We start from the raw sequence: 24,136 nt of genomic DNA, 5'->3' as shown, positions 1-24,136 counted from the left end.
TACTTATTATAAAAGCATGATTATAAAATGATTAATACTTTTGTTGTACATAACATTTTCCATTGTAAGAAAAATTCCTTGATTTAAGATAAAAAGTCTATGTCTAGTAATAATCAGTATAATCAAAATGAGCAAATTAAACTTAAACACATTCAGATCATGAGTTTAAGGTTAAGCTGAAAACTTGCTTGCTTAGTTTTTTCTTTCTTTCTTGTAAATAATCTGTTTTTATCCACAAATATACATGCATGGTTTTATGCTTTTTTAAAATTTACACTACACTTTTTTTTATCATAATATGCTATTTTTAATAACTGTACACAATCATTTACTTGTTCTGTAAGTTTGCCCGTACTGTACAGTATCTTATTACTATTTTTGTTTTTATAGTTTTACCCTGGTGTGCATTTGCTTTTCACTTTGCTCCTGATACATCAGAGTTTCCACTATTGGACAATAAAAGGACATTTCTGCTTTTAGCTCTGGTTGCAATTAAAAATAAGGCATCCATCCATCCATCCATTTTCTGTTCACCCTTGTCCCTAATGGGGTCGGGAGGGTTGCTGGTGCCCATCTCCAGCTACGTTCCGGGCGAGAGGCGGGGTACACCCTGGACAGGTCGCCAGTCTGTCGCAGGGCAACACAGAGACATACAGGACAAACAACCATGCACACACACACTCACACCTAGGGAGAATGTAGAGAAACCAATTGACCTGACAGTCATGTTTTTGGACTGTGGGAGGAAGCCGGAGTACCCGGAGAGAACCCACGCATGCACAGGGAGAACATGCAAACTCCATGCAGAAAGACCCCGGCCGGGAATCGAACCCAGGACCTTCTTGCTGCAAGGCAACAGTGCTACCAACTGCGCCACTGTGCAGAAAATAAGGCATTTTTAGATATTTCCTCTTCTATTCATCTATATTATCTCCTTTCCCATTATGAAAAAGCAACAAAAAAAACCTCATGTTATAGCCTATATGTATTTATGTTAAAGCTAACCGCTAGAGTTAGCCCTAATATGGTGACCAAACAAGAATATGCTAATGCTAGCATATGTAAGCGAGCAGACAACTTACAGCTTAAACAGTTATGGGTTAAGCTAACTGCTAACATTAGCTTTGGTGATCAAAAAATAAAAACCTAACTTTGTAGTAATTGATCATTTTAGCCAGTGTTACTATTTTTGTTTTATATTAACTCCCAGAGGATTTTTCTAACATATGTCCCGCAATAAATAACATGGGGACAATAAATAAGCAGATAACATTTACTTAACCTCATCTGCTAGCTTTAGCCTTAAGCTAATTTCTAACATTAGCTTTGAAGATCAATGAAATTAGACTGCAATAACATTGCTTCAAATAAGCGATATTATTGCTTATTTGAAGAAATCATATTGTCAAGAGTTGAAAACAAAATCATTCAAACTAATAATGTACAGATAACTTTGATGACTCCTTCGTCCCACTTCTTAATATTTAACATGCAGGTTTAAAATAACCTTTATTGACGTTTAGTTTAGGAGTTCATTAAATTTCAACACATTCATATTTGCTTGGAAAGCAGGTAAGTAACAAATCAGTCAATGACTAAAACATTTAAAGTTCAGCTAACTGCAGCTGTTTCCTGATGGACTTCACAGTTTGGGGATTTGGGGTGAAAAGTGAGTGAAAGTTGGCCGTGGATGAAGAGGCTGGCATTCCTCACAAGGGCCGTTTATGATGGATGCTCCTGGCTGCGCGTCCTCTGCCTCCCCACACCCATCTCCATTGGCACCACACTCACCTCTCCAACCTCTTGCCACCATCCCTACATCCCCTCTTATCCTCTGACCAGATGTGTTCATTGAACTCTGTCAAAAATAATAAAACGCTAGCTGCAAGGGCCATGTGTGCGGGGCCGACAGCGCAGGGCAGCGAGGCCGTAACACAGTCAGTTTATTCCCAGGTCTTTGCTTTTCTGTAAATTCTTAAAATAAAAGAACAATATAAAAATTAGTAAACTGTAATTTTAGTGTAAGAACTCAATTAGTTGGAAAGAAAAGTCAATCTGTGACCGTTAACATGTACAACACTGCAAAAACACAAAATTTGACAAAGTATTTTTGGTTTAGTTTCTACTGCAAATATCTTAGTACACCTGAAATAAGACGAAACTAACAGACAAGTGACTTTTTATCAAGATAGAGGAGCAGAGTTCAGGGTTTCCCTCGGTGTGTGATAAGCCTGGCGGGCCACCAGGCTAAGCATTACTTAGCTATTTAAGTCTTTTTAAAATCTTTGCATATTGTAAGTCTTTATAGTTGGTGTTCAGATATTAATCTTTTAATAACACATAATTATCAAGTGATATTTTCACATTTCCTGCAAACTTTAAACATTTTTTACCTGAAAAACACGGCAGTGGTTCTGGATGAACGCCCAACCACCAGGCTTAGGAAGTTTTCTGGGGGAAACCTTAGAGATGAGTAGCAACTAGCTACATTTACGTAAGTAACTTTTTAAAAACAATTTACATTTAGGAATATTTTTACTACGCTGTACTTTGAGTAATTTTATTATGAAGTATCTTTTCTCTTAGTTTCACAAGTTTTTTTTATTGAATGAAATTGATTTAGAAACATTTTCTTTTGTCTGATTTTGTTATTTTTTGTTACTTATATAAAATATAGTCATCTTGGTTGTTAAAATAACAAAACTTTCACTTAACTTTACATTTTTGATCCATTTATTGATGTAATTTTTAAATATTAAATGATTGATAATTGGATCAGTTACTATAGTTGAGTAGACTTTTTACCAAATACTTTTTTACTCTTATTTGAGTAATTTTTTGGATGACTACTTTTTACTTTTAGTTTAGTACATTCCCTCTGTAGACAAGCTTGTTTTACATTTATACTTAATGTTGATGAGACAGTATTATGTAGCTCTGCTGTCAGATTATGACTCTCATAAGTGAAATTATTGGAACGTTTTCATCAATATTAAGGAACTATCGACTTAAAACAAGCTTCTGTATCTCGCTGAAAAGTTATTTATAAGATAGTTTTGAATTATTTCAACTGTAATAAATATTTATAAACTTGACAAAAACACTTGGGAAGATTTTGTGTTTTTGCAGTGTACTTTTTCAATATCTCCCATGAAAAATACAAATATCTTAGTACACTGGGAGAGAGACAAAACTAACTTATAAGTAGCTTTTCATAATACATAGAAGCTTGTTTTTAGTCAATAATTCCTTAATATTGATGAAAACTTACTAGTACCATTCACTTATAACAAAACATTTTCCTGTATTATAAATAATTTAATCTTTAAAAAGATATTTGCACTAGAAACTGTTTAAGGTTTTGTGTTTTTGCAGTGAACTGCTTCGGAGAGTTAATCAAGCTGCTGTTTCTGATTTCAGATTCATGTCTGGAAAAGTTTCTAATGGTTTCCACTCCGATTTTTAATCTACAGCTGACAGGCGAGCTCAAGAAATGTCCAACTCTGCTGAAACATGGGGTCCGACCCGGTTCCAGATGATGAAGAGGAGGAGGACGGAGGCCTTTGAGGGGAAGGTGGGTCTGTGTTTTGCTCACCGCGGCCTCCCGGGACAGAATCAAACCCCGCCTCGCTCCAGTCCCTCTTAGCAGGGTGACCAGTCGGCCTCCAGGGAGCCGCCAGATGAGAGCCGCCACGCCGAGTGATGGCAAAGATGGCGGCATGCCGTCCACGCTGACGGCTGGACTGATGATTCCCTTCACGAACACAGACACGAACGCCTCCTCCCACCCCGCCCGTGGCCCCGGCCCCGCAGGCAACACACACTCCCTCTACCGCGCACACACACCGTGGTTAGGCCTCCAATTAAATTAAAAGTGGTTTGTTTTTATTGGTCTTTTGCGCTGACAAGTGGGCTATCATTCTGACGGCTCTACCTGTCAGCGAGCAGCTGAAAATCCTCCGTTGACAATGCCCAATGCTTCCAATTAGAGGAGAATCAGACTCCTGGCGCGCTAGCCATCCTTCCACCCTCCTCTTCCTCTCCCTCCCTCTTTTCTTCTGCTCTCTCTCCACCTCCCCTCCCATCCTCTCCCATCCTCTCCCTCCTCTCTCCAGGAGAAGGGGGTCTGTCTCCGCTGCAAATTACCGACACAAAACGAAGGTGGTGGCGGCGCTGGCGCAGGGAGCTGCCGGTCCAGGGGCCCTGTCAGCATTAATGAGACGATGAAGGTTTATTTTGCCCGCATGCATGTGCTAAATTCTTTCTTGTGTGACAGCTGACTGGGAAATGTGAGTGTTAACCTTATAAAAGATTCAGCGGGTTCTCATTATTTTCTGTCAACTCCAGTACCTGATGGCGTTAAGGTGCATCATTTGCATCCCTGACTGGTCCGAGGTGCGGCACCAGCTCCGCAATCCTATTCCTCCATGTTTTTCAGTGCTGTTTGTTTGTTGTGAGGAGTCATCTTTTCTTTTTTGTGTGTTTTTTTTTTTTTTTTACATGATAGACACGATTTTTCTCCATGCAAAAACGATAGAGTTGCCCAAGTTTATTCAAAGGCGACACGGATTTTTACAAAACATACACAGATACGCGTTTAACACGTCTGCTCGGTGACGCAAGTAAATAAAAACGTAGCTTTGTGGGTTTTTTTTCTTTACCTAACAACAAAGGAGGGAAGCTGAGGAGGCCCAGCAGGCGTTGCTACAGGCTACGGCTGAGAAACGGGATAAAGCGCAGGGATGCAGACAGATTATTGGCACTGACAGGTCAGATACAGAGGCGCAACTTTGTACTTCCTGTTATAGATCACATCCGTAAAACACGCGCAAACAGCTGCTAAATATAGAAAATGCTGACTAGAAATAAAATTGACCCCACTTCTGGCGCCCCCTGTAGCCTAGCGCCCTAATACTTAACATAGTTTTTTTTTTTTTTTGCGCCACTGATCAGTAATATGATGAAACATGCTCCTTTCTCTAGTTTATAAGATTTTCTCACTTTGAAAGGGAATCGAAATCTTGTCGATATTTAAAATTTTAGATGAAATTGTGGAATTTTGTGGAGTTTGTTTCCACATTTTGTCGTGTTACAACTAAAACCTTTCATTTAAGCTTAGTTTGTTTGACATCATGGTATGTTTGAATATATATTTTTTAATGTTTGCCTTTAATTTGATCTAGATCTGTACTTTGACTAGGCCATAATGACTCATCTGTAGCTCTGGATGTATGTTTAGCGGTTTTTGCACCTCTGAAAGGAAAATCTTTTGACAGGTTTTCCTTCAAGATCTCTGCTAAAAGTAAATCCACAGCATGATTGTGCCACCACCATGTTTCATGGTAGAGATGGTGATTAATGGTGTTTATTCACAGTCATGGAGGACAAATCATCAAATTTTGTCCTCCGTTGACCGTCTTCCACATGCCTGTCATGTCCTCTGGTCAATTGTGTTCAATATTTATTTATTTTTTGCAACAAAAAAAAAAAAAAAACACAAAACCATACAAATACAGACACAAATAAACGATATTTAAATTCCTATTAAGGGCCAGAACACAACGTATGGATGAGACACTGAATTGTTTATAGCAAATTTCAGAGACAACTTCAGATTTATTGTTTTCCCATAAACGGCAGATTTGTGGCGTGAAAAACGAATAGTTTTGATGCTGACAGATTCTTTCTGGCCTGTTTTTCATTTCCTCATCAATGTTCCCCTACAGTTGGTTTTGTTGGATGCCTCTGTTTTTGCACGTTGACAGCTTGCCATACTCCTTTAACATACCGGAGAAAAGTTGGCTGAACACCAATTCACACCACAGTGTTCGTTTGTTTTTACATTTTAAAACACATTTTTTTTATATAATCCGTCCAAAACACATTAAGGTTTGTGGCCGTAATGTGAGAAAACGTGTAAAAACTCCAAGTTGTGTGAATATTTATGGTAAGAAACTGAAACTGGGAGCCAATTTGTCCCAAAATGAGTTGAAGGTTCAGTTGAAGTGCAGCAGCTTGGAGGGACTACTGTCCACTCAGTATCCCAGTTTCCTCTCTTTAACGGGGATCAATAACAAAGTGTGTGTGTGTGTGTGTGTGTGTGTGGCGCTGAGTGTTAACTGGCTCCCACACTCTGAAAACACTTCCTGGAAGAAGAAGAAATAAATAAATAAGTAAAAATTGGGCTTCACTTGACAAGAGGGACACTTGTTTAAAAGCAGCAGCAGTCTGAGCCAAATCATTACACACAAACAAAACTCACACACATCCGCCTCCTCACACACTTCCACCGCTACAGGTTTGGCTGCCTGGCTGCTACTACAAATAAATCCACAATCCAGGGGATTTGTAAAGTTTTCCACAAGCATATAATTTTAAATTGATTTTCAAACACATTTTGCTCACAGAGGATCTAAAAATACACAAATTACAATGTTTTTATTTTGATTACAGTGTCTAATTTTTCAGTTTCCTGCATTTCTTTCTTCTTGGTTTTGAGTGTTAAAATCAGAAGTACTAACTTCTAAGTTAAATAAAATTTATATATTATATTATACATATTTAATATTCGTTATCTCAACATAATGATAAACAAAAGCCTTCAGGTTTTTATCATTTTGTCGATTATAATGTAATGCAACAATAAATAGAGCTATAGCTTCAGATCCTGTTATACTAATATAATGAAATAACATAACGAACCTTCACTTTTTAGTATATTTAACTTCAAACTCACATTATGTTATAATGTAACAGTTTACGTGACAAAATCAAGTAAAGTCATATTGTGTCGAGATAATGAGACGAAGAAAATGCTTTTATAATGAAACAATATGAGATCATTTTACTGTTTTAGCACAGAAACATGCTTCAAATCTTGTTTTCTCAGGATGATGACAAAGTTATAGTTTAATAAAGACAAAACATGATTGTGGCACCGCTATTTCTACCTAAAACACAACAAAAAACAGTTTTTGTTTAAAAGTAGCTATCTCCAAATTTAAAATAAAAACTGAAAACCATCTAGCAATGGTATTTGAAATCTTGTTGTCTCAGGATAATGACATAATTAAAGTTTAATGAAGAGAAAACACGATTTTTATCTCTACATAAGACAATAAAGATGCTTTTATTTATCTCAAAATTAAAAGAAACAAAAATAAAAACCATTTGGCGATTTGCTATTAGAGATGTTATCTCAAGATAAAATTCAACAAAACAGAATTATGAAACAATTAAACTGTGTTTTTAACAACCTTGCATTATTTTAAATGAGAATATTTTTACTCTCAAATCAAAACAATGATGCGGTCTCACTATGTCAACTCAAATCAAGATAATTTCTTCACTGAAAACGACCAAAAAGCTGCTATTATATATATATATATATATATATATATATATATATATATATATATATATATATATATATATATATATATATATATATAATAGCCTGTCCAAAAATATGTTTGAGGGTCTCTAGTACTAAAAAAATATTTTAAAAAGTCTTAATAATTGTTAGATATGTTTAAAACTATTTATAATGAAGAAAATCTGCTAATTAATTTTAGAAAATCTGTGTATTTCACTGACGGTCTAAAGCAGGTTTAAAACTAAAATAAATCCAATTAGGGAGCGTCTCCAGGAAGTTTGATGATCACAAAGAGGAAGAAGAAGTCAGTTGAACCGCCTTATGATTAATTCAGCAGAACTTTAACTGGAGCTTGCGGACGCAGGACAGAGAGGATGAAAAGAGGAAGACAAAAAAAACCCAGTGAGAGGAAGCATCAAACCACTGCTCCTTTTTTCTGCCCCAGCAGAGGAGAAAGAAACAGCCACGTTAGGGTGGGTGTGCGCAGCCTCATATCTGCGCTGTCCCCGCCTCGCATGTGACAGCTTGCAGCCGTGATGGGACCCCATGGGAGCGGGGAGCGGATTCACTAACCTGCCGGTGTCTGCGAGGCCGACGCGCGCCTCCAATCTGGTGGTCACATGGGGAGGAGGAGGAGGAGGAGGAGGAGGAGGAGGAGGAGGAGGAGGTGTGTTTGTGTCGGTCATAATGGGAGGGGGGTCGTTAGATTATTAGGGGCTGTCGAGGCCAAGGCGCGGGGCAAACTGTTGTGCTGGATGTGCAAAGTGCGCACAATGGCGTTTAACGCATGTTAAGAGGAACAATTGTGCAAAAAAAAAAATGGCGCAGTTGAGTTTTTGAATCCCACTGGTTGGACTTTTTCAAGGACTATTAGGAAGTTATTTTTTCCCCAACTATCACCATTCAGTTAAAAAATGGAGTTAAAGATATTTAACTTTTTATAAAAGTTAAATATCTGGACATGTAGCAATAAAATCAAACTGACCGGATTAAAATATGAGGAAAAAGAAGGAAAAATTCAACAAAGGAAGCAAGTTAAAGTGGAAAAAAGACTTAAATATAAATAAGATGTAATAAAAATAAATTTATATATCAAATAAAACATGTTATTTCATGTTTATTTTTAATAAAACATAAAAATTTTAATTATTTTAAGCTTTAATCCACAATTAAAAGTGTTTGTTTTAATTATAGATTTAATTCTTTATTCTACAAGCTTCAAATTACAGCAATGAATGATTAAATATTTAAATAAACAAACAAATAAACAAATAAATAAGTTCAAAATGGTGCAAATAAATATATGTAAAAAAAACCCAGCTGTTTTTGTTTTTAGTGACTATTATTATCTGTAAACATTTATTTTTAACAAATAAATGCAACTCTTTAAAGGAGTTTTACTTTTTTTTTCTTTTACAATATTTTAAGAAAAGAAAAAATATATATATAATTACTTATAACTAAAATGATAATAATAAATCTGAGCCAAACTGGATTCAACATAAATAAAATGTAGACGTTTCAGTGGATTAACAACAGAATAAAACTCAGCAGATGGTGAATGCCAAAATGTAAAACACAGAAGAAGAAGAAGAAGAGGAAGATGATGATGATGTGCAAGAGATCCGGAGAAAGAAGAAGAAGAGTGGAGGAGGAAGCAGCGAGCCGCTGCTCATAATAACCCCATTATGAGCCTCATCAATGATGTAATGAAAGCAAACAGTGTGAAAATTGCCTGTAAACAGTTGGATCTGAGTCTCCTGATGAATCCACTGTCTCCTATCAAAGCGAGGATGAGGCAGAGAGGAAGCGCAGCGGAAGGAGGGAGGAAGGAGGGAGGTCCACTCCGGCTCCCCTCAGCCAATCAAGGCTTGTCACAGGGGACTCACGTGGACGAGGCGCTTTTAAAACCTCGCTCCTGACTTTTCCTCAAGTTCAATTTTTTGGGATTCCCTCCCACCGCAGCCGCATCAAGTCGCGTTTACTTCCCCAGTTGTCACTATTTAACCTGCTTTATCTCTCCTTTTTCCCCTCCTCTTCCTCCTTCCTTCCTTCCTTACTTCCTTCCTTTCTTCCTTCCTTCCCACAGCGGCTCCGGACTCTCCTGTCGCTCCGCTTCCAGCTCTTTAAAGCCCGGTTTTGAAACCCGCTCTAGCCGCACAGGAATGCGGCCGAACCGAGCCCGGCGGGAGGACGGTTCCTGTCCATGGTGCTGAACACTGGGGAACGTTTCCTCTCCCTCAAGCCCCATCGATTCCTGCACCAGCTGCGTTATTGATCGCCGACCTCAAGAAAATTGGATAAGCGAAGTGTTTTCATTTGAATTTTTATCTGGAACTATTTCCGTCGCCCGAACCGGCAGGAGGACCGGAGGCAAAGCGGATGAAAATAAGCGGCAGCGGCGCGTTTTCCGGAGAAGTCCGAACATAATCCAGCTTTCTCAGAGTAAAACTTGCACCTGAAACCAAATGGTCATTTAAAAGAGAGATTAAGAAAAAAAAAAAGGCCTCATCGGAACAATGGAGGCGTCCACCAACGGGTCCAGTTTCGGCATCGACTCGCTGCTGTCCCACCGGCCGGGGAGCCCGCTGTCCAAGGCGGACGGCCTGCTGCCGGGGGAGTGCCGCTCGCCGCTGGAGTTCAGCCCCAGATCGGACGTGGAGAGCGGCTGCTCGTCGCCTCCGTCGCCCCGCCGGGAGTGCGTGGAGGAGGCAGCCCAGAGGCAGGTGCACAGCGCGGGGCTGCCGCCGCACCTGCAGCACGCACAGATCTCCGCGGGCGCGCAGCAGCGGACCGTCACCTCCTCCTTCCTCATCAGGGACATCCTGGCGGACTGCAAGCCGCTGGCCGCCTGCGCGCCCTACTCCAGCAACGGCCAGCCGACGCAGGAGGCCGGGCGGCTGGCCGCCAAGATAGCCGACGATTTCATCGAAAAGATCCACAGCAACTCCTCATCGGACAGCGAGTATAAAGGTAGCAACTTCTCCCGAAATATTCCCTTCTCTTTAAAAACTTTTTATTCAGGAAACAGAAAAAAACAAACAACAAAAATAACTTTCTGCATGTTGTCCATAAATATGCTGCATTAATCTTGATCCATCTCTGGCCGACAGGATCAGATTTTATGTTTATTTTTGAGATTCACATTCATCTGATCCACAGTTGTATTTTTTTTTTTGGCAATTAACTGAATTATTTATTTTTAATATTTTAGATTTTTCCATCTAGACTCAATATTTCATTTTAATAATTCATGTCAAATTAAAACGAGACACTGCAATAAAGCGGAAATATCGATTACTTTGAACCAAACGCTTTAGAAAAACTGCAAAATTTCCAATCTAATCGATTTAAAAATGATATTAATCACTTAATTTAAATTCATCATTTGTTATTTTTGATTTAATTCTCAGGTTTTTGTTTATTAAGTTTGTTCGCGGCGCGTTTTGCTCTGATGGAGGCAGAAAAAACATCAAATGTCTCTGAAGCTGCAAACTCAGCAACTGGTTTCATTTCAACCAGATTTCATATCAAAATTCACATTTTACACATTTTTGTTTGAATTTTAAACTGAATCGCTCATTTTTTCCCCGCGTGTGCGCCCCACCTCCTGATCGATTCATTGATTTATTTCAATAACTGATTGATTTTAAAAAAGCAGCCACGCGCACCTTTACTGTGGCGCCCGGATTTGATCCAATTTGTCTGATTTCGGCGCTTTAATCAGACGTGTGAGCGCGCGCGGCTCGTGGTTTTTCCCCTTCCTGTGAAGTTGCGGCGGCCGCGCGTGGAAAGGCTGCAGCTCCGTCCCCTCGTGGCTCAATTAGGGGGATTATTACCGCGCTGCTTCCTGTGATGCCTCCGCTATTCAACATCTCTCGCCTCTGTTCGCGCGTCTCTCCTTCAGAATGGATTATAAGAACTCGTGTATGTGGTTTCTTTGCGCCTCCACGCGTGGAAAGAACAAAGGCGTCGCGGCTCTGCTGACGGGGAAAACATCAGATCTGAAATATGAATATTGAAGGAGCTTCTCATAACAACTTAAGGCCAAAAATCAAACAGCCCCGCAGCGAGGAAAGCCGCTTTGCGCGCTTAAAATCACGTTTTGGTGAAACTTTAAGGTAAATTCCTCACGCTAAACACAAGCGCTTTTGTAATTTACAACAAAAAAAAATAAAAGTGAAAATTTGAAGCTGGAATTGCGTTTTAAGCAAAAATAAAATAAATAATATCAGATATATACCTTCAATTTTCAACGACTGTCATTTTAAGACACTTTATGGAGCTAAATATGCAAATTAAACTAATATTGTTAATTAAAACGCCTTTATTTCTCAGCGTATAATATTAACATTTTCAATAAAAACGATTCATAATTCATGCTCTCTGAAAACCAGAACATTTCAGATCAATCAATGACATTTTCTTTCTATAAAACCGATTTAAAATATATTTTTTATTTGTTTAAGAACTTTAAAAACGCGCTGCGCAAATATTTCCAGCCTTCATGAGACAAAATGTTGCTCCCGTGTTCTTCCTCTCAACATTGTTCCTGGTTTGCTTTTGCTCGGCAGTGAAAGAGGAGGGGGACCGGGAGATCTCCAGCAGCAGGGACAGCCCCCAGGTCCGGCTGAAGAAGCCCCGCAAGGCCCGGACGGCCTTCACGGACCACCAGCTGGCGCAGCTGGAGCGCAGCTTCGAGCGCCAAAAGTACCTGAGCGTCCAGGACCGGATGGAGCTGGCGGCCTCCCTCAACCTCACCGACACGCAGGTCAAGACCTGGTACCAGAACCGGAGGTGAGGACCGAACCGCCGCCGGTTCTGCTGGGTTTTTTTTTTTTTTTTTTACTGGGTCCGAGGAGCGAGGAGAGAATCTGGTTTCCCACTGAGGAGAACGTTCACTTCCATGGCTGAAACTGAATAATTCACATTTTCTCTCCATCCATTTAGAATAATTACAGCTGCATTTGGTTTATTTTGAACTTTAAGGTTCATCTTTGAACCTATAAACCTCAAAACACTTTATCTTTTATTCCATCAGCTCTAATTTAGCTAATAAAATGTGTCAAAGTTGGACTTTTCCATCCAAGAATCTTCTCCAGACACTTTGGTTAGACGTTTTAAAATTTTATTTTAAGCCACATTCAGATGAATTTCTATCAACAGGAAAGAAAATGTGTTTGCTTTATTTTATTCTACTGAAAGAAGGAGCAAAAAGTTGATTGTTTCTTCAACTTTAAACCATTTTTTATTGGTTCTATAATGGCAAACTGCAGGCATTTATGCAAGTCAAAAAGCCGGAAAGTGCTAAAAGTTTATGTGTTTCCCTAAAACATAACAACACGTCAGTTTGTTTAGTTTGTTTAATCAACCAGATGGGGCCCAATTTGGAGGATGCGCCTTGGAAACTTGGGTCCAGATCCAGGTGTAGAACCCAGATGTTTCCCACTATTTGAAAATATTCTCTTAATATCCATCCCAGACATTCAGTGTTTAACTCCAGTCCAACTATCAGGGTCCAACATACACAACACAATTTTATACAATTTTAAATATTTGTTTAATATGGGAAAAGAGAAGAAAACATCGCTGCACGTTATTTCAGTTCTGAATGCATAAAATGGAAAACAGAGGAAAGAGACCAAATGCACCAATTATTTTTCACTTTTTATCAACCATCTATTTACAGCTTAATAACAAACTGCTGGTCTGAAACAATTATTTTCCTTATTTAGGCCAGAAAATGCATCAGAAATTAAAAGTAAGTGTCTCCGCTTTACGATTTTCACATCGTTTTGATGGAATCGATGTTTTCTTTTGCATTTGGGGGATAATTGACTTTAGGAACAACGACTGACGGCGCCGTGTTCATCGCTTAACGTCTTATTTCAGTTTTTGACAATTGGTGGTTCAGAACCACAGTTTCCAGTTGGACAAAGCCTGGATTAAAGACTGGATTTATTTCTTAAGGTTTTTGTAGCTCCAGTGGTTTTTATTGACGATAGTCAGACAGGAAGTGGGTGGAGAGAAAAAGGGAAGACATGCAGCAAAGGTCACAAGGTCAGGAATCAAACGGGAATAATAGTCCAAGTCCCAGAAACAACTTTTTTGTACCTTTTCTCATTTAGATATTATAGTCAACCAACATTTATAGAACATATGGAGCCCATTAATGGGTCCCAGATTGGATTATACTGGGTAGCTTCATGCTAACTACTGGTCTGATTAGCATGAATGGGTTCCACTAGATCAAAACGTTCAAAAAGTGGGACCCATATGGATCCTAGATGTGATGCCCAAGTGAGAGGGGACCCATTTGGTTTTGCCATTGTGTGTTGCATTGAGTCAACCCAATGGGTCTCATATTAAAAGCCTAGCATGAGTTCAGGCCCAGTTAGTGCTGAGAAGAAAAAACATGACGTCTTTTGTCGCTTTAAAATTTCAATCAGGACAATTTAAATGTGAAATGGCCGACTGTTGTAACCCCGAAATTAATTTAGTATATTTAATTTATTTTTAGTTTTTAAAATAATTTTGTGTTTCTTTATGACTTTAAGACCTTTTTCAGCTCTGACAATCCTAAACCATAAAACCTTCTGCTTGTCATCAGTTCCCAAATGAGTTAACCCAACTCTCCAAAACGTCGACGTCCAAGAATGTCTTACATTAACTTATGGGACCCATAAGGGACTGGATGAAGAATACAAGCCCAGGAGCGATTGCCTTTGTTTTCATTAATCACCCCACGTTATTAACTCCCTATATTAGCTTGATGTTGGTCATCTCTGGGCAGTTTGTGGGACCCATCCGGTCCTGGGTGTGTTGTCCAATTAGAACAGATTTTCTTAAAACCCATTTGAGACCCACTAAAATCCTACATTGGGTGCCCAACTATATATTTAAGCCAAGTGGGTCCCCTTCAAGAAGCCGATTGCGAGCGCAGGATCACTTAGAACCCATCCAGCCAGAGCTAACACCCATATGGGGCCCATATCCACTTTGACGTCTGTGGACAGGGAGGCAGCTAAGTACTTTCAGAGGGGTATGCAGACACATTACAGGCCCCTCTGGGGGGTTTCAATGCACAAACAGCTGTCAAATACAGAAAATGACAACTAAAAAATAATTTGTCCACCATCGTTTGGCGCCCCTACGAGTCGCACCCACGTTTTGTGCCACTGTCAACAGATTTATAATAATGTGTATTTTAGGTCGGTCAGAAACATTTTTTATTTGGGATATATGACTTTATTATGGCCCATTTGATCAATTTTGATTAATTTCTAGTCACATTTTGAAAAAAGCAGTCTTCTCTTTTTTCACTCATTTTGTCATTTTTTCAACGTCCTTCCAATGAAATTCTGCTTCAGGGGATCATTTATAGAAACAACAGGCCCGTGAATCATTTCTTTAAATTTTTTATTTTACTTTTTAAATGCTCAGGAAATTATTTCTTATTTATTTTTCAACATTTATGGCAGAAACCAAGCTGGTCATCACAGTCTGTGACTGAATTAACCTGAGTTTGTTTATTTATCTTTCATTTTATTTCTAACTCTCATGCAGCTAAATGACATAAATAAATATAAAAAAAACACAATTTGAGTCGGAGTTGCTTATGAATAATGCATCGTTGCATGTGTGCATATTAATAATTCAAACAAACTACTATATCTACTCAATTATCTTTATGATGAATTATTCACCTGCGCGGAGTGCACGCTGTGTTTGGGTGTGAACACAAAGTGTCAGGCTGGAGATTTGGGTGATTTTAAAAACAGAGCGGGGGGTAAGAGGCTGGAAGAAAAAAAAAAGAAGAGGAAAACATTCCCTACTTCTAATTGGATCCCAGGTTAACAGATGGGAGATATTTTGGCGTGTCAAACACAATCGCTGGCGGCTGCAGGAAGACTAAAAACAGCCCGTTTTATTTCTCTGCAGGACAAAGTGGAAGCGGCAGACTGCGGTCGGGCTGGAGCTGCTGGCGGAAGCTGGGAACTACTCCGCCCTGCAGAGGATGTTCCCGTCCCCGTATTTCTACCCGCAGAGCCTGGTGTCCAACCTGGACCCCGGGGCGGCCTTGTACCTGTACAGGGGCCCCTCGGCGCCCCCGCCGGCCCTACAGAGACCGCTGGTCCCGCGGATCCTCCTGCACGGGCTGCAGGGGGGCGGAGAGCCGCCGCCGCCCCCGCCGCCTCCACTCCCCCCCATGTCCGGAGTGCTTCCCCGGCCTGCGCAGCAGCGGTGAGCCGGGCCCCCCCGCTGAGCTTTTACAGGCCAAACTGGACCCGCTTTGAACGAACAGGACAAAATAAAGAGAAAACGACGAACAGTCTGTGGGACGAAACTGGACGGAACCGAGCCGAAAAGACTCTAAACGGACTTTTTGTTGTTGTTTTTGTTTGTCTTTGTGAGACAGAAGCTTTATTTATAATGTATTTATTTTTCAGAAGGCAATAAAGCCTTTAAGTTAAGTATTTATTTACACCCAGTTTCAGTATTCGGGCTCCGGTATTCAACCTCCAGCCAATTAATTATTATTATTATTATTATTTACAGGTAAAATGATCAAACTTTCATGTCTGAATAAAAAGTAGTTGTATCATCCAAAGGAAGAATATTTTTTTGTTTTTTCATTCATCCGAGTCGTTAACGTGTAAATAAGAAATAAGAGGACTTTTTCTGTTCGATTGTTTGTTCGGTCCAGTTTAAACCGAACTGGTGCGACAATAAATATACGGACGGACTGGATGTTTGGATCCACAAACTTTGGCTCTTGCTGACTTAAATATGTCAAATTATTTATATCTAAAACGCGGTTTTAGTCCCCCAACAGATTTTAATGCATCACCTCGGTGAGGCCTCATTTTGTATTTTTATCGATAATCGATTAATCAGGCTTGGGCCCTGAGCTCAGGTGGATTTGTTGACGTTGTGCATCATTTCTGTTATTTCATATGAAGCTGTGAGAATAACTCCGTACTGTTCCGACTCTCCTTTATATTGGTGAACATGTATATTGCAGATATCAACCTTGTGGAGTGATTTTGGTATAATTACATTTCCTGGATTTTATTCGATTTCTTCCCTCTTCTTTTTTTTTTTTTTTTTACATTTGAGTTTTTTGAAAGACGTTTCCTCCCAAAAAGTGGTGAAGTTTATTTTTTATTTTTTAGTGAAGTTCACAGCAAAGGTTGGACTGATTCAAAACAACAAAAAAAGAAAAACAAAAGGGGGGATTTGATGTAAAAAAGAATTACTTTTATAAATGTGGAAATAAAAAAAGATGTCTTTCATTTAATGCCGTGAAGCGCTTTTGGAGTTTTGTGAGGAACATGGAGGGGAATCAACACGTGGATTTAGGAACAATATGTTTATTGTTGATACACGAACATTTGTTTAAATTCTTCCAAGCGCAAAATCTGGATTTATGTGAACCAGACAACAGAAATCTGGGTGAATTTGAAACAATTTGGTGTCTTTTCCCGAAGATGGCGTCCACTAACCCCGCCTGCAGACAGCAGCGACTCCGACCTGCTGTCCATAAACAATGCAGGGAGCGGCATGAAATATTAATGCCATTCATCGCAATTGTTTAAGTGCCTTTAAATGATCCCCATTTTGGAAAATTGATTGTTTCCATCCGCGTGTAGTTCCTCCTTGAGAGGCTGCTGGATGCGCGCTGCGGTGCCAAGCGGCTCCAACAGCTGGTGACCGGGCCGGGGCTGCCGGCAGGCCGGGGATCAGAGCCGGGACAGCTGGTCAGCGGCGAAACCCACCGCCCCAAACCCCCCAGTCCAAGCCTGAGCGCACCCACACGATCCCTCCGCGGCGCGTCAGGGGTTAAAGGAGTTCAGGCTGACGGACAAGGCTTGGCGAGCAGGATGTTAACGACGAGACAAAAGACTTTAATAGGTTTTAATTGAAAGTCGATAATGGGTTGGATAGCCAGCTCCCCCTGCTGTCAGCCGCGCATGGCACCTGTTATCTGGGAGCCGCGCTCCTCCTCTCCGCGGCTGATCGGGCCGTGAAACATCAAACTGACGGCTGGAGAACTTGCGCTTTTATCAGGCGGAAAATTGCATTAAAAACGCAGCGAACTGCGCCAGGTTCTGGCCAGCCTGGGTCATGCACGGCGCTTCTTACTTACAGTAGAAAATAAGTTCCCAACATGAAAATGCTCCAGAGAGCACGATGGAAAACCAGCAGACATGTTTTTAACGGGTTTATTTTACAAATTAAGTCCGATCAAATCAACAGTGACCAACGCGTGGACCAATCAGGATCCAGAAACAATCATCCAAAAGCAAACCCGCCACAGCCAACACAGAAAACTCATTAAAAAATAAAATAAAGAAATAAATAAGAAGAAACAAAACAATTAAAGCCCTGTAATTTTTTTATATACATTATTTTATAACTTTAGATTTAATATTTTTCCACTTAATTCCTATTAAAGCACTTAGAACTGCCTTTAAATGCGCTACAAATAAAATTACCTTTACCGATGATTATTGATTTTATTTTCCAATTTGATGGTTTGAGATGAAAGAGTTATTGGTTCAGTCACTTTGCAAAGGCTGCAGGATTTTTTTTTACTTGTTATATTATTATTATTATTCCTTCGAAATTAACATATACAAATTATTACATATTTAAAAAAATGGTTTTTTTACATAATTGTCAAAGAAACATGTATTTTATTTTTTGCTCCAAAAGTGAAACCGCCTCATATTTTAATCAGGTTGTTACGTTAACAGAAATCGGCCGCTCATCCCGCCACTTACACTTTAAAAACTATTTAGTTATAATTTCCTCCACGCAGTGGTGCCACCCGGACAGCGCCTGGCTCCGGACTCATTTTCTTGTAATTACGTGCAGATAAATGAAGTTTTGAATCTTCTTCGCCTCCTGCTGAAGTTCAGCTTTGATTGTTTTTATGGCCACTTGCTTCCTTTATAATGGCGCCTCCTTTATTTACACTGGAAGCAGCCATGACACCTGCAGCTACAGCGCAGCACCTGCAGTATGTGAGGACAAAACAAGAACCCAGCATCGCTTAAAAAGCCCCTCTGCTCAGATTTCACCTGGATAAAGAGGGGAGGAGGGTAAAAATGCCCCCCAACTCGCCAAAAGATCATTATGTCCCCATCATGTGGATCCGTGACCGATCCAGATAACGACCGCGCATTTTCTTTTAATACTTGCAAAGTGCGCAGCTGATTATCACAGGAATCAGGGCCCGGCGCGTCCTGCCTGATGACTCGGAGATTTCCCTTTTATTTCCATGTGAAAGGGGGAGCTGGTGGTAAATCCCCCGGCTCTCACCGCGGATTGTCCCCGGCTCAGGGTTAATGAAGTGCGGATGGAGTGTGGCTAAGATCCCGACAGACAAAAAGAAGGAGAAGAAGAAGAAGAAAAAGGCTTATTCTCTCAGGATCAGTGGCTCATTCTAATCCAATGGACCTCTAATAATAATAAAATAATAATAATAATAATAATTCAAAGGAGAAACAAAAACAGGAACAACAACCTTCTGATAAAATTAAGAGCGAATCAAAGCCTGATTGGGATCGTTTCTGCTTTTATTTTTAATTTTAGTGGACCAGTGAGGCAGATCTGCATCACATCTTTATTATTATTGTAAAAAGATCCACAAGGGAAGATGAAAAATACATCAATTAAATGCTCAACAATCACACGGCCTATTTTTCCTTCTTCTTCTTCTTCTTTAGCCACAAATGAAAACGTTCTAATTTTACAGTTTGGTGCGCAAGATGTGCTTTAATGCTGGTTATTATATCTGCTCTCAGTCGGATAAGAAACAAAAAATATTTTATGCACAAACAGCCACAGCTTTGCTGCGTGCATTTAGGGCATCTGGAGCAACTTTTGAAGCCATCTCTGCACACAAAACAGTTGCAAAACAAACCGATTCATCGCGCAAAGAGCTTCAATCTGAACAAAATATTTGAATTTGGCTCTAGAAAACGCGATAAATGCATTCCGCGCTGTTAATTATGTCGTTTAAATATTCCCTTTAACCATTAGCGGGGAAACTAATTACAGCTTTGAATCAAACGGATCTTAGTTTCTGACCCTTTGCAGTTCAAAAGGAAAACTAAATTTAGGAAGATGCGTCCATATTAGTGGGGAAAATAAACAGCAAAAGTTGATCTGATGATGATGTTGTGTGATGGGATGAATTAGGAACTGTGGGAATATGTGTGAAGGAAAAGGAGAAGGAGAAATACTTCTAGCCTGGAGGTAGGAGAGGAGGAAGCCTGGTGGAGTGGAGGGGAGATAATTTCCCCCAATATGACGGAGGGGAAGAAAACATACAAACTTGGGTCAGGGGCGCCGGGATTGACATCCCAATCTCAGCAAATAATGAAAGCTTTCCTCTCGGATCACAGGGAGGGTTAGGGAGGAAAGAGGGCTGGAGATGGAGATGATGGAGGGGGAAGAGGCGGGCTTGCTGCCTCGCATCGCCGCACACACGACCCGCCGCTACCAGCCCGTTTCATGTTCCCAGAAACAATCAAACTGGTGGCACTGGTTGACTTTCAGCCGCGCGCTTGCTAGCTAGCATGCTAGCTAGACAGCTAACCACAGACGCGTACTCTGTCGACATTATAAATGTTCATTTATTTATTTAAATGTTCATTTATTTAAATTGTATTTATTTATTTAAATGTTTATTTATTTAAATGTTACCCGATCGCTAACGTTTGTCCGTGACGTATGCGGAAAGCACCAGTTCGGCTATGAAGCCAACCGGAAGTTACGTGCGCTGTAAACAGCAATCCTCCAATTTATGAAACGTTAACAAAAACGTCAGGTGTGTGTTTCTATCTGCAGATTTTATTTTTATTTTTTTTGTTTAAAAAAAATCTTTTTCTTCCTTCAGTGAATTTACTCACCAGAGTGCCCAGAAATTTTACTCAAGTAAGGACAGCGATACTACATAATGAAATTACTCAGGTAAAAGTAAAAAGTACAGCTTTGTAAAGTAATTTTTCCAAAAAAAAAAAATTTGGAAACGCAGTTTACTTAACTAGTACATTTACTAGTTAAGTAAATGTAACTAGTTACTCAACTTTGTCTGTTTCCATTTTTAAATGTTAGGATGTGGGTACAGTTCTCAAACATTGTACTCCAGTGAGCAGGACTATTAGAGCTATTGTAGATACGGAAAAAATTAAGTGCAAATTTTCGCAAAAAAAAAAAAAAAAAAGACTCCTAAATTTTGATATTAATTTTTGACCAATTTTCTAGAAAACGTTTGAGAACAATCTCAACATTTCTTTATTATTGTTTTAGCAGATTTTTTTTTACTTTTCAAACGTGGAAATTCTTGTTTTTTTCTAGAAAATATCCAAAATTAACCTAAAATTTCAGAGTTGTTCCTATCATCTTTTTACTTTTGGAGTTCTGAAATGTCCTTGTTTTTTTCTTAGAATATTTCTCAGGTTTTTGGTGGAAATTCACACCTTTTTTTTCTATATAAAATGGCCCTACTACACCATCATATGTCCTCCTGTTTGTTGATTGGTTGATAGAAATGCTGCTGGAGGGAATCCAAGTCAATGGGAGAAAGCCTGGACTGTAGCCTGATAAAATCCAGACATGTTCTACGCTATTTGCCAGAGGATCTTTAACATCCGGCTACCGAGAAGTTATTGCTAGCTAGAGGAATCCAAGTCAATGGAAGAAAGTCCAGATTGTGAAGCGAGATTTAAATTGGAATTGCATAAGAAGTGAATCTGCCAGTGAAACTAGTACTTATACTTTAATATTGAGGAATTATTAATTTAAAATAAGCTTATATATCTTGCTAAAAAAGTTACTTGTAAACTAGTTTTGTCTTATTTGCAGTGTACTAAGATATTTCCACAAGAAATATTAGGTAAGAATTTGTATCTTTTGCAGTGCAAATGTAGATTAGTGTTCAGATGTGACCAAACTGAAGAATGATTGACTGATAACAGGTGAAAAAGACAGAGAACCTTGTTTCTATTCAAAGCGATTCATGTAAATAGTGTTGATGAAGTGCCATGAAAACACAGATAATCAATAACAGCCAGCAGCCACCAACACCTCTTTGATTTCCTCTCAACATGAATTGCTTCTTCTTTTCCCCGATAGCGCTGAAGGCTGTGCGGCTCCACAGCGGGGGGCCCGTGTTAGACATATTACTATCGGATGACACAGATTACTCAATCAATATCTAGTTGTGTTTGTGAGAGCGTGGGCCCCTGTCCCAGCGCGCTCTCAGGAGCCACTTTGGTCAGACGACATGTTGGAGAAACAGAGAGAAACAGCCTGGGGCCCTGACACCCACCGGACAACCAGCCCTACAAACGCCTCTGGGAGCAGACGGCTAGCTCAGCCAGGCACTAGAGCTAACAATGATGTGACATTCAGGAAGGAGAAGCAATAAAACAAAAATCAAAGCACAAATGGTTGGTTTTTTGTTACAGCATGAGAGATATTAGATGTAGAAAGTAGATAATCTAGTGTGAACAGTAGAACTAGAGGTGGGCAGTAAATTACATTTACTTTTGCAACTATTTTGAAAAATGTACTTTTAGAAGTATTTTTATTTACTTTTACTTGAGTAATTTTATTATGAAGTATGTACGCTCTTACTTTAGTGAAATTTCTGGATTTTCTACTGAGTGAAAAACAAAACATATTTTGACCAAAATTTCACCAAACACAGAGACACACCTGGAGGTTTTGTTAAAGTTTCATAAGTTTTTTTACTGATTAGTAAAAATTTTCTTTTGCCTGACTTTGTTATTATTATATGAATTATTGTCATTCTTGTCCTTAAAATACAAATATTTCCACTTAACTTTACATTTTGGTCCAGGAAATGATTGATAATTTGATCAGTTACCCAGAACTTGAGTAACTTTTTACCAAATACTTTTTTACTCTTACTTGAGTAATTTCTCGGACGGCTACTTTTTACTTTGACTTTAGTAAAAATATGTTGAAGTATCGCTACTCTTACTTGAGTAGCGATACTCAAGTATCGCTACGTTCATACGTAGTCACGTTCATTCAGTAACGTGACTGAATGAAGAACAAACATGTATAAAAAATTTTTAAAAACTTCTATATTGAAAGAAAATGATTTTGTAAAACATTTCTTTGGCCTGCTTTTGTTATTCAGCTCATGTGTTTTGGTGTCTGGTAAACATTTAAAAAAAATTCTAGAACAAATCAGCAGGCAGTGCGCCGTTACCTAGCAACCCCAGCAAAGACCAGCCCGTTACCTAGCAACCCAAGCAGAGTTCCAGCACGTTTGGTGGAAAAAATGACATGAACATGTTTTGCATCGCTCAGAGATCTTCCCTAACCTGTTGAAGGAAGTATAATGGGTCACCTTTAAGGCTTCTTGTTGTATATATGTTTTAAAAACAATGAAAATAGCAACATTCTGATGTCAGAAAAAACAGATTCTCCTTCTCTTGTGTTTTGATTTGTAATAAATCATAAGATTAGTTTCAGGTAATGACAAAGACGGGGCATTTCAGTCATTCATTTAGATGTTGGGAGAACATGATGTTCATGTAGATTAGGAGAAATAGTGAATAGTTAAATATGAGCAAAATAAATACATAAATAAATAAATATGAGACCTTCTCTAAATTTGCTTAACTCTGTATTTTATTAGCTCAAACAGTACACATACTTTAATATGAATTAATACATACAGTGAAAGAAGCTAACATCTACAGTTTTCTTTATTTCCGCTCTTTGGAGCTCAGCCAATCAGCAGCAAGGAAAATAAATGGAGTTCCTGGATTGGCTGCTTTGTAAAGACCAGACAGCGTCTCAAGTAGAATTATGCTTACATATTTTATCTTCCCAATCTGCATTTTCTTTCAAATATTTAAAATATGAGGGGGAAAAAAAACTTTGTGTAAGTTGATTTTTTGCAAAAATCCAAAGTAAATCCACCAGCAGGTGTAGCGTAAATGTTCAAGGTAACATCCGGGTCACTTAATTTTGTAAACAAAGTCTAGTTTTAGTTCTGGACCGGTTATGTTTTCAATCTGTTGCTGTATGTTTTTAAAACTGTGATGTTCGGGGAAAACTCTGCGTCGGAAAGCTAATGGGAAGATGTCATTGTTTGTGTATGGAAAGCTGAGAAAAAACTTTGAATTTAATTTCATGAAGCATTTCTCTCTTTTTTTTTACATTTCCTGTGTTTTGCTACTGAATTGCTTCTCACACAGAAATGTTTTCACTGCAGAGTTTATTTGATGACTTTCCGCTGTTGGTAGCGTGTAATTGTGTTAGTATTGGTGACTTTGATAATGACAATAATTCAGCAAACTCTTTCACATGTAAATCAAACCGAGGCTTATTCCTTTCCACCATCGCCTGAATCGATTGTGCAGTGCCTGCTCGATCCCCTGTAGGCTACAAGGAAACATCAATCATTCCCTTTTCTCCCAGAAACCAGCACCGCTCCCTCTACAACTTTCCCATAATTTATCCCAAGCTGAGACGTGAACGCTCGACGTAATGAAATGTTAAAAAGAAAAAGTCATTGTTTACTTTTTGTGCCGACGAACAAACATGTCTGCATGTCGAGCATCGCAAATCCAGCTCAGAAAACGTTTAATATTCCTCTCCTGAATACAATCAATCAAGTCGATCAAGTGTATTTGTGCAGCACATTTCAGCAGCAAGGCGCTTTACGTAGCAAAAACAGAAAATTACAAAGTTATAAAGAAAATG

The 24,136-nt window shown here is 39.2% G+C and overlaps 1 protein-coding gene across 1 annotated transcript; it reads left to right on the top strand.

Annotated features, from left to right (window-relative positions):
• Positions 1-9,063: 9,063 nt before the first annotated feature.
• Positions 9,064-16,608, top strand: barhl1b (BarH-like homeobox 1b). Its single transcript, XM_028026521.1, has 3 exons — positions 9,064-10,348; positions 11,950-12,172; positions 15,317-16,608. The coding sequence occupies exons 1-3, from the start codon at positions 9,895-9,897 to the stop codon at positions 15,621-15,623; spliced, it is 984 nt and encodes a 327-aa protein (XP_027882322.1). The 5' UTR covers positions 9,064-9,894; the 3' UTR covers positions 15,624-16,608.
• Positions 16,609-24,136: the final 7,528 nt, after the last annotated feature.

This window comes from Xiphophorus couchianus, chromosome 8, assembly GCF_001444195.1.
Source record: "Xiphophorus couchianus chromosome 8, X_couchianus-1.0, whole genome shotgun sequence".
In the NCBI taxonomy this organism is placed as follows: domain Eukaryota; kingdom Metazoa; phylum Chordata; class Actinopteri; order Cyprinodontiformes; family Poeciliidae; genus Xiphophorus; species Xiphophorus couchianus.
Note: the sequence above shows the minus strand (reverse complement) of the source record. Positions and strands in the feature narration are given on the sequence as shown.

What these genes read in the sequence shown, in the direction of transcription:
- barhl1b (XM_028026521.1), top strand. Translation starts at nt 9,895, where the DNA reads ATGGAGGCGTCCACCAACGGGTCCAGTTTCGGCATCGACTCGCTGCTG. An exon ending in ATCGGACAGCGAGTATAAAG is followed by an intron (nt 10,349 to 11,949) that starts GTAGCAACTTCT and finishes TTTGCTCGGCAG; the next exon opens with TGAAAGAGGAGGGGGACCGG. An exon ending in ACCTGGTACCAGAACCGGAG is followed by an intron (nt 12,173 to 15,316) that starts GTGAGGACCGAA and finishes ATTTCTCTGCAG; the next exon opens with GACAAAGTGGAAGCGGCAGA.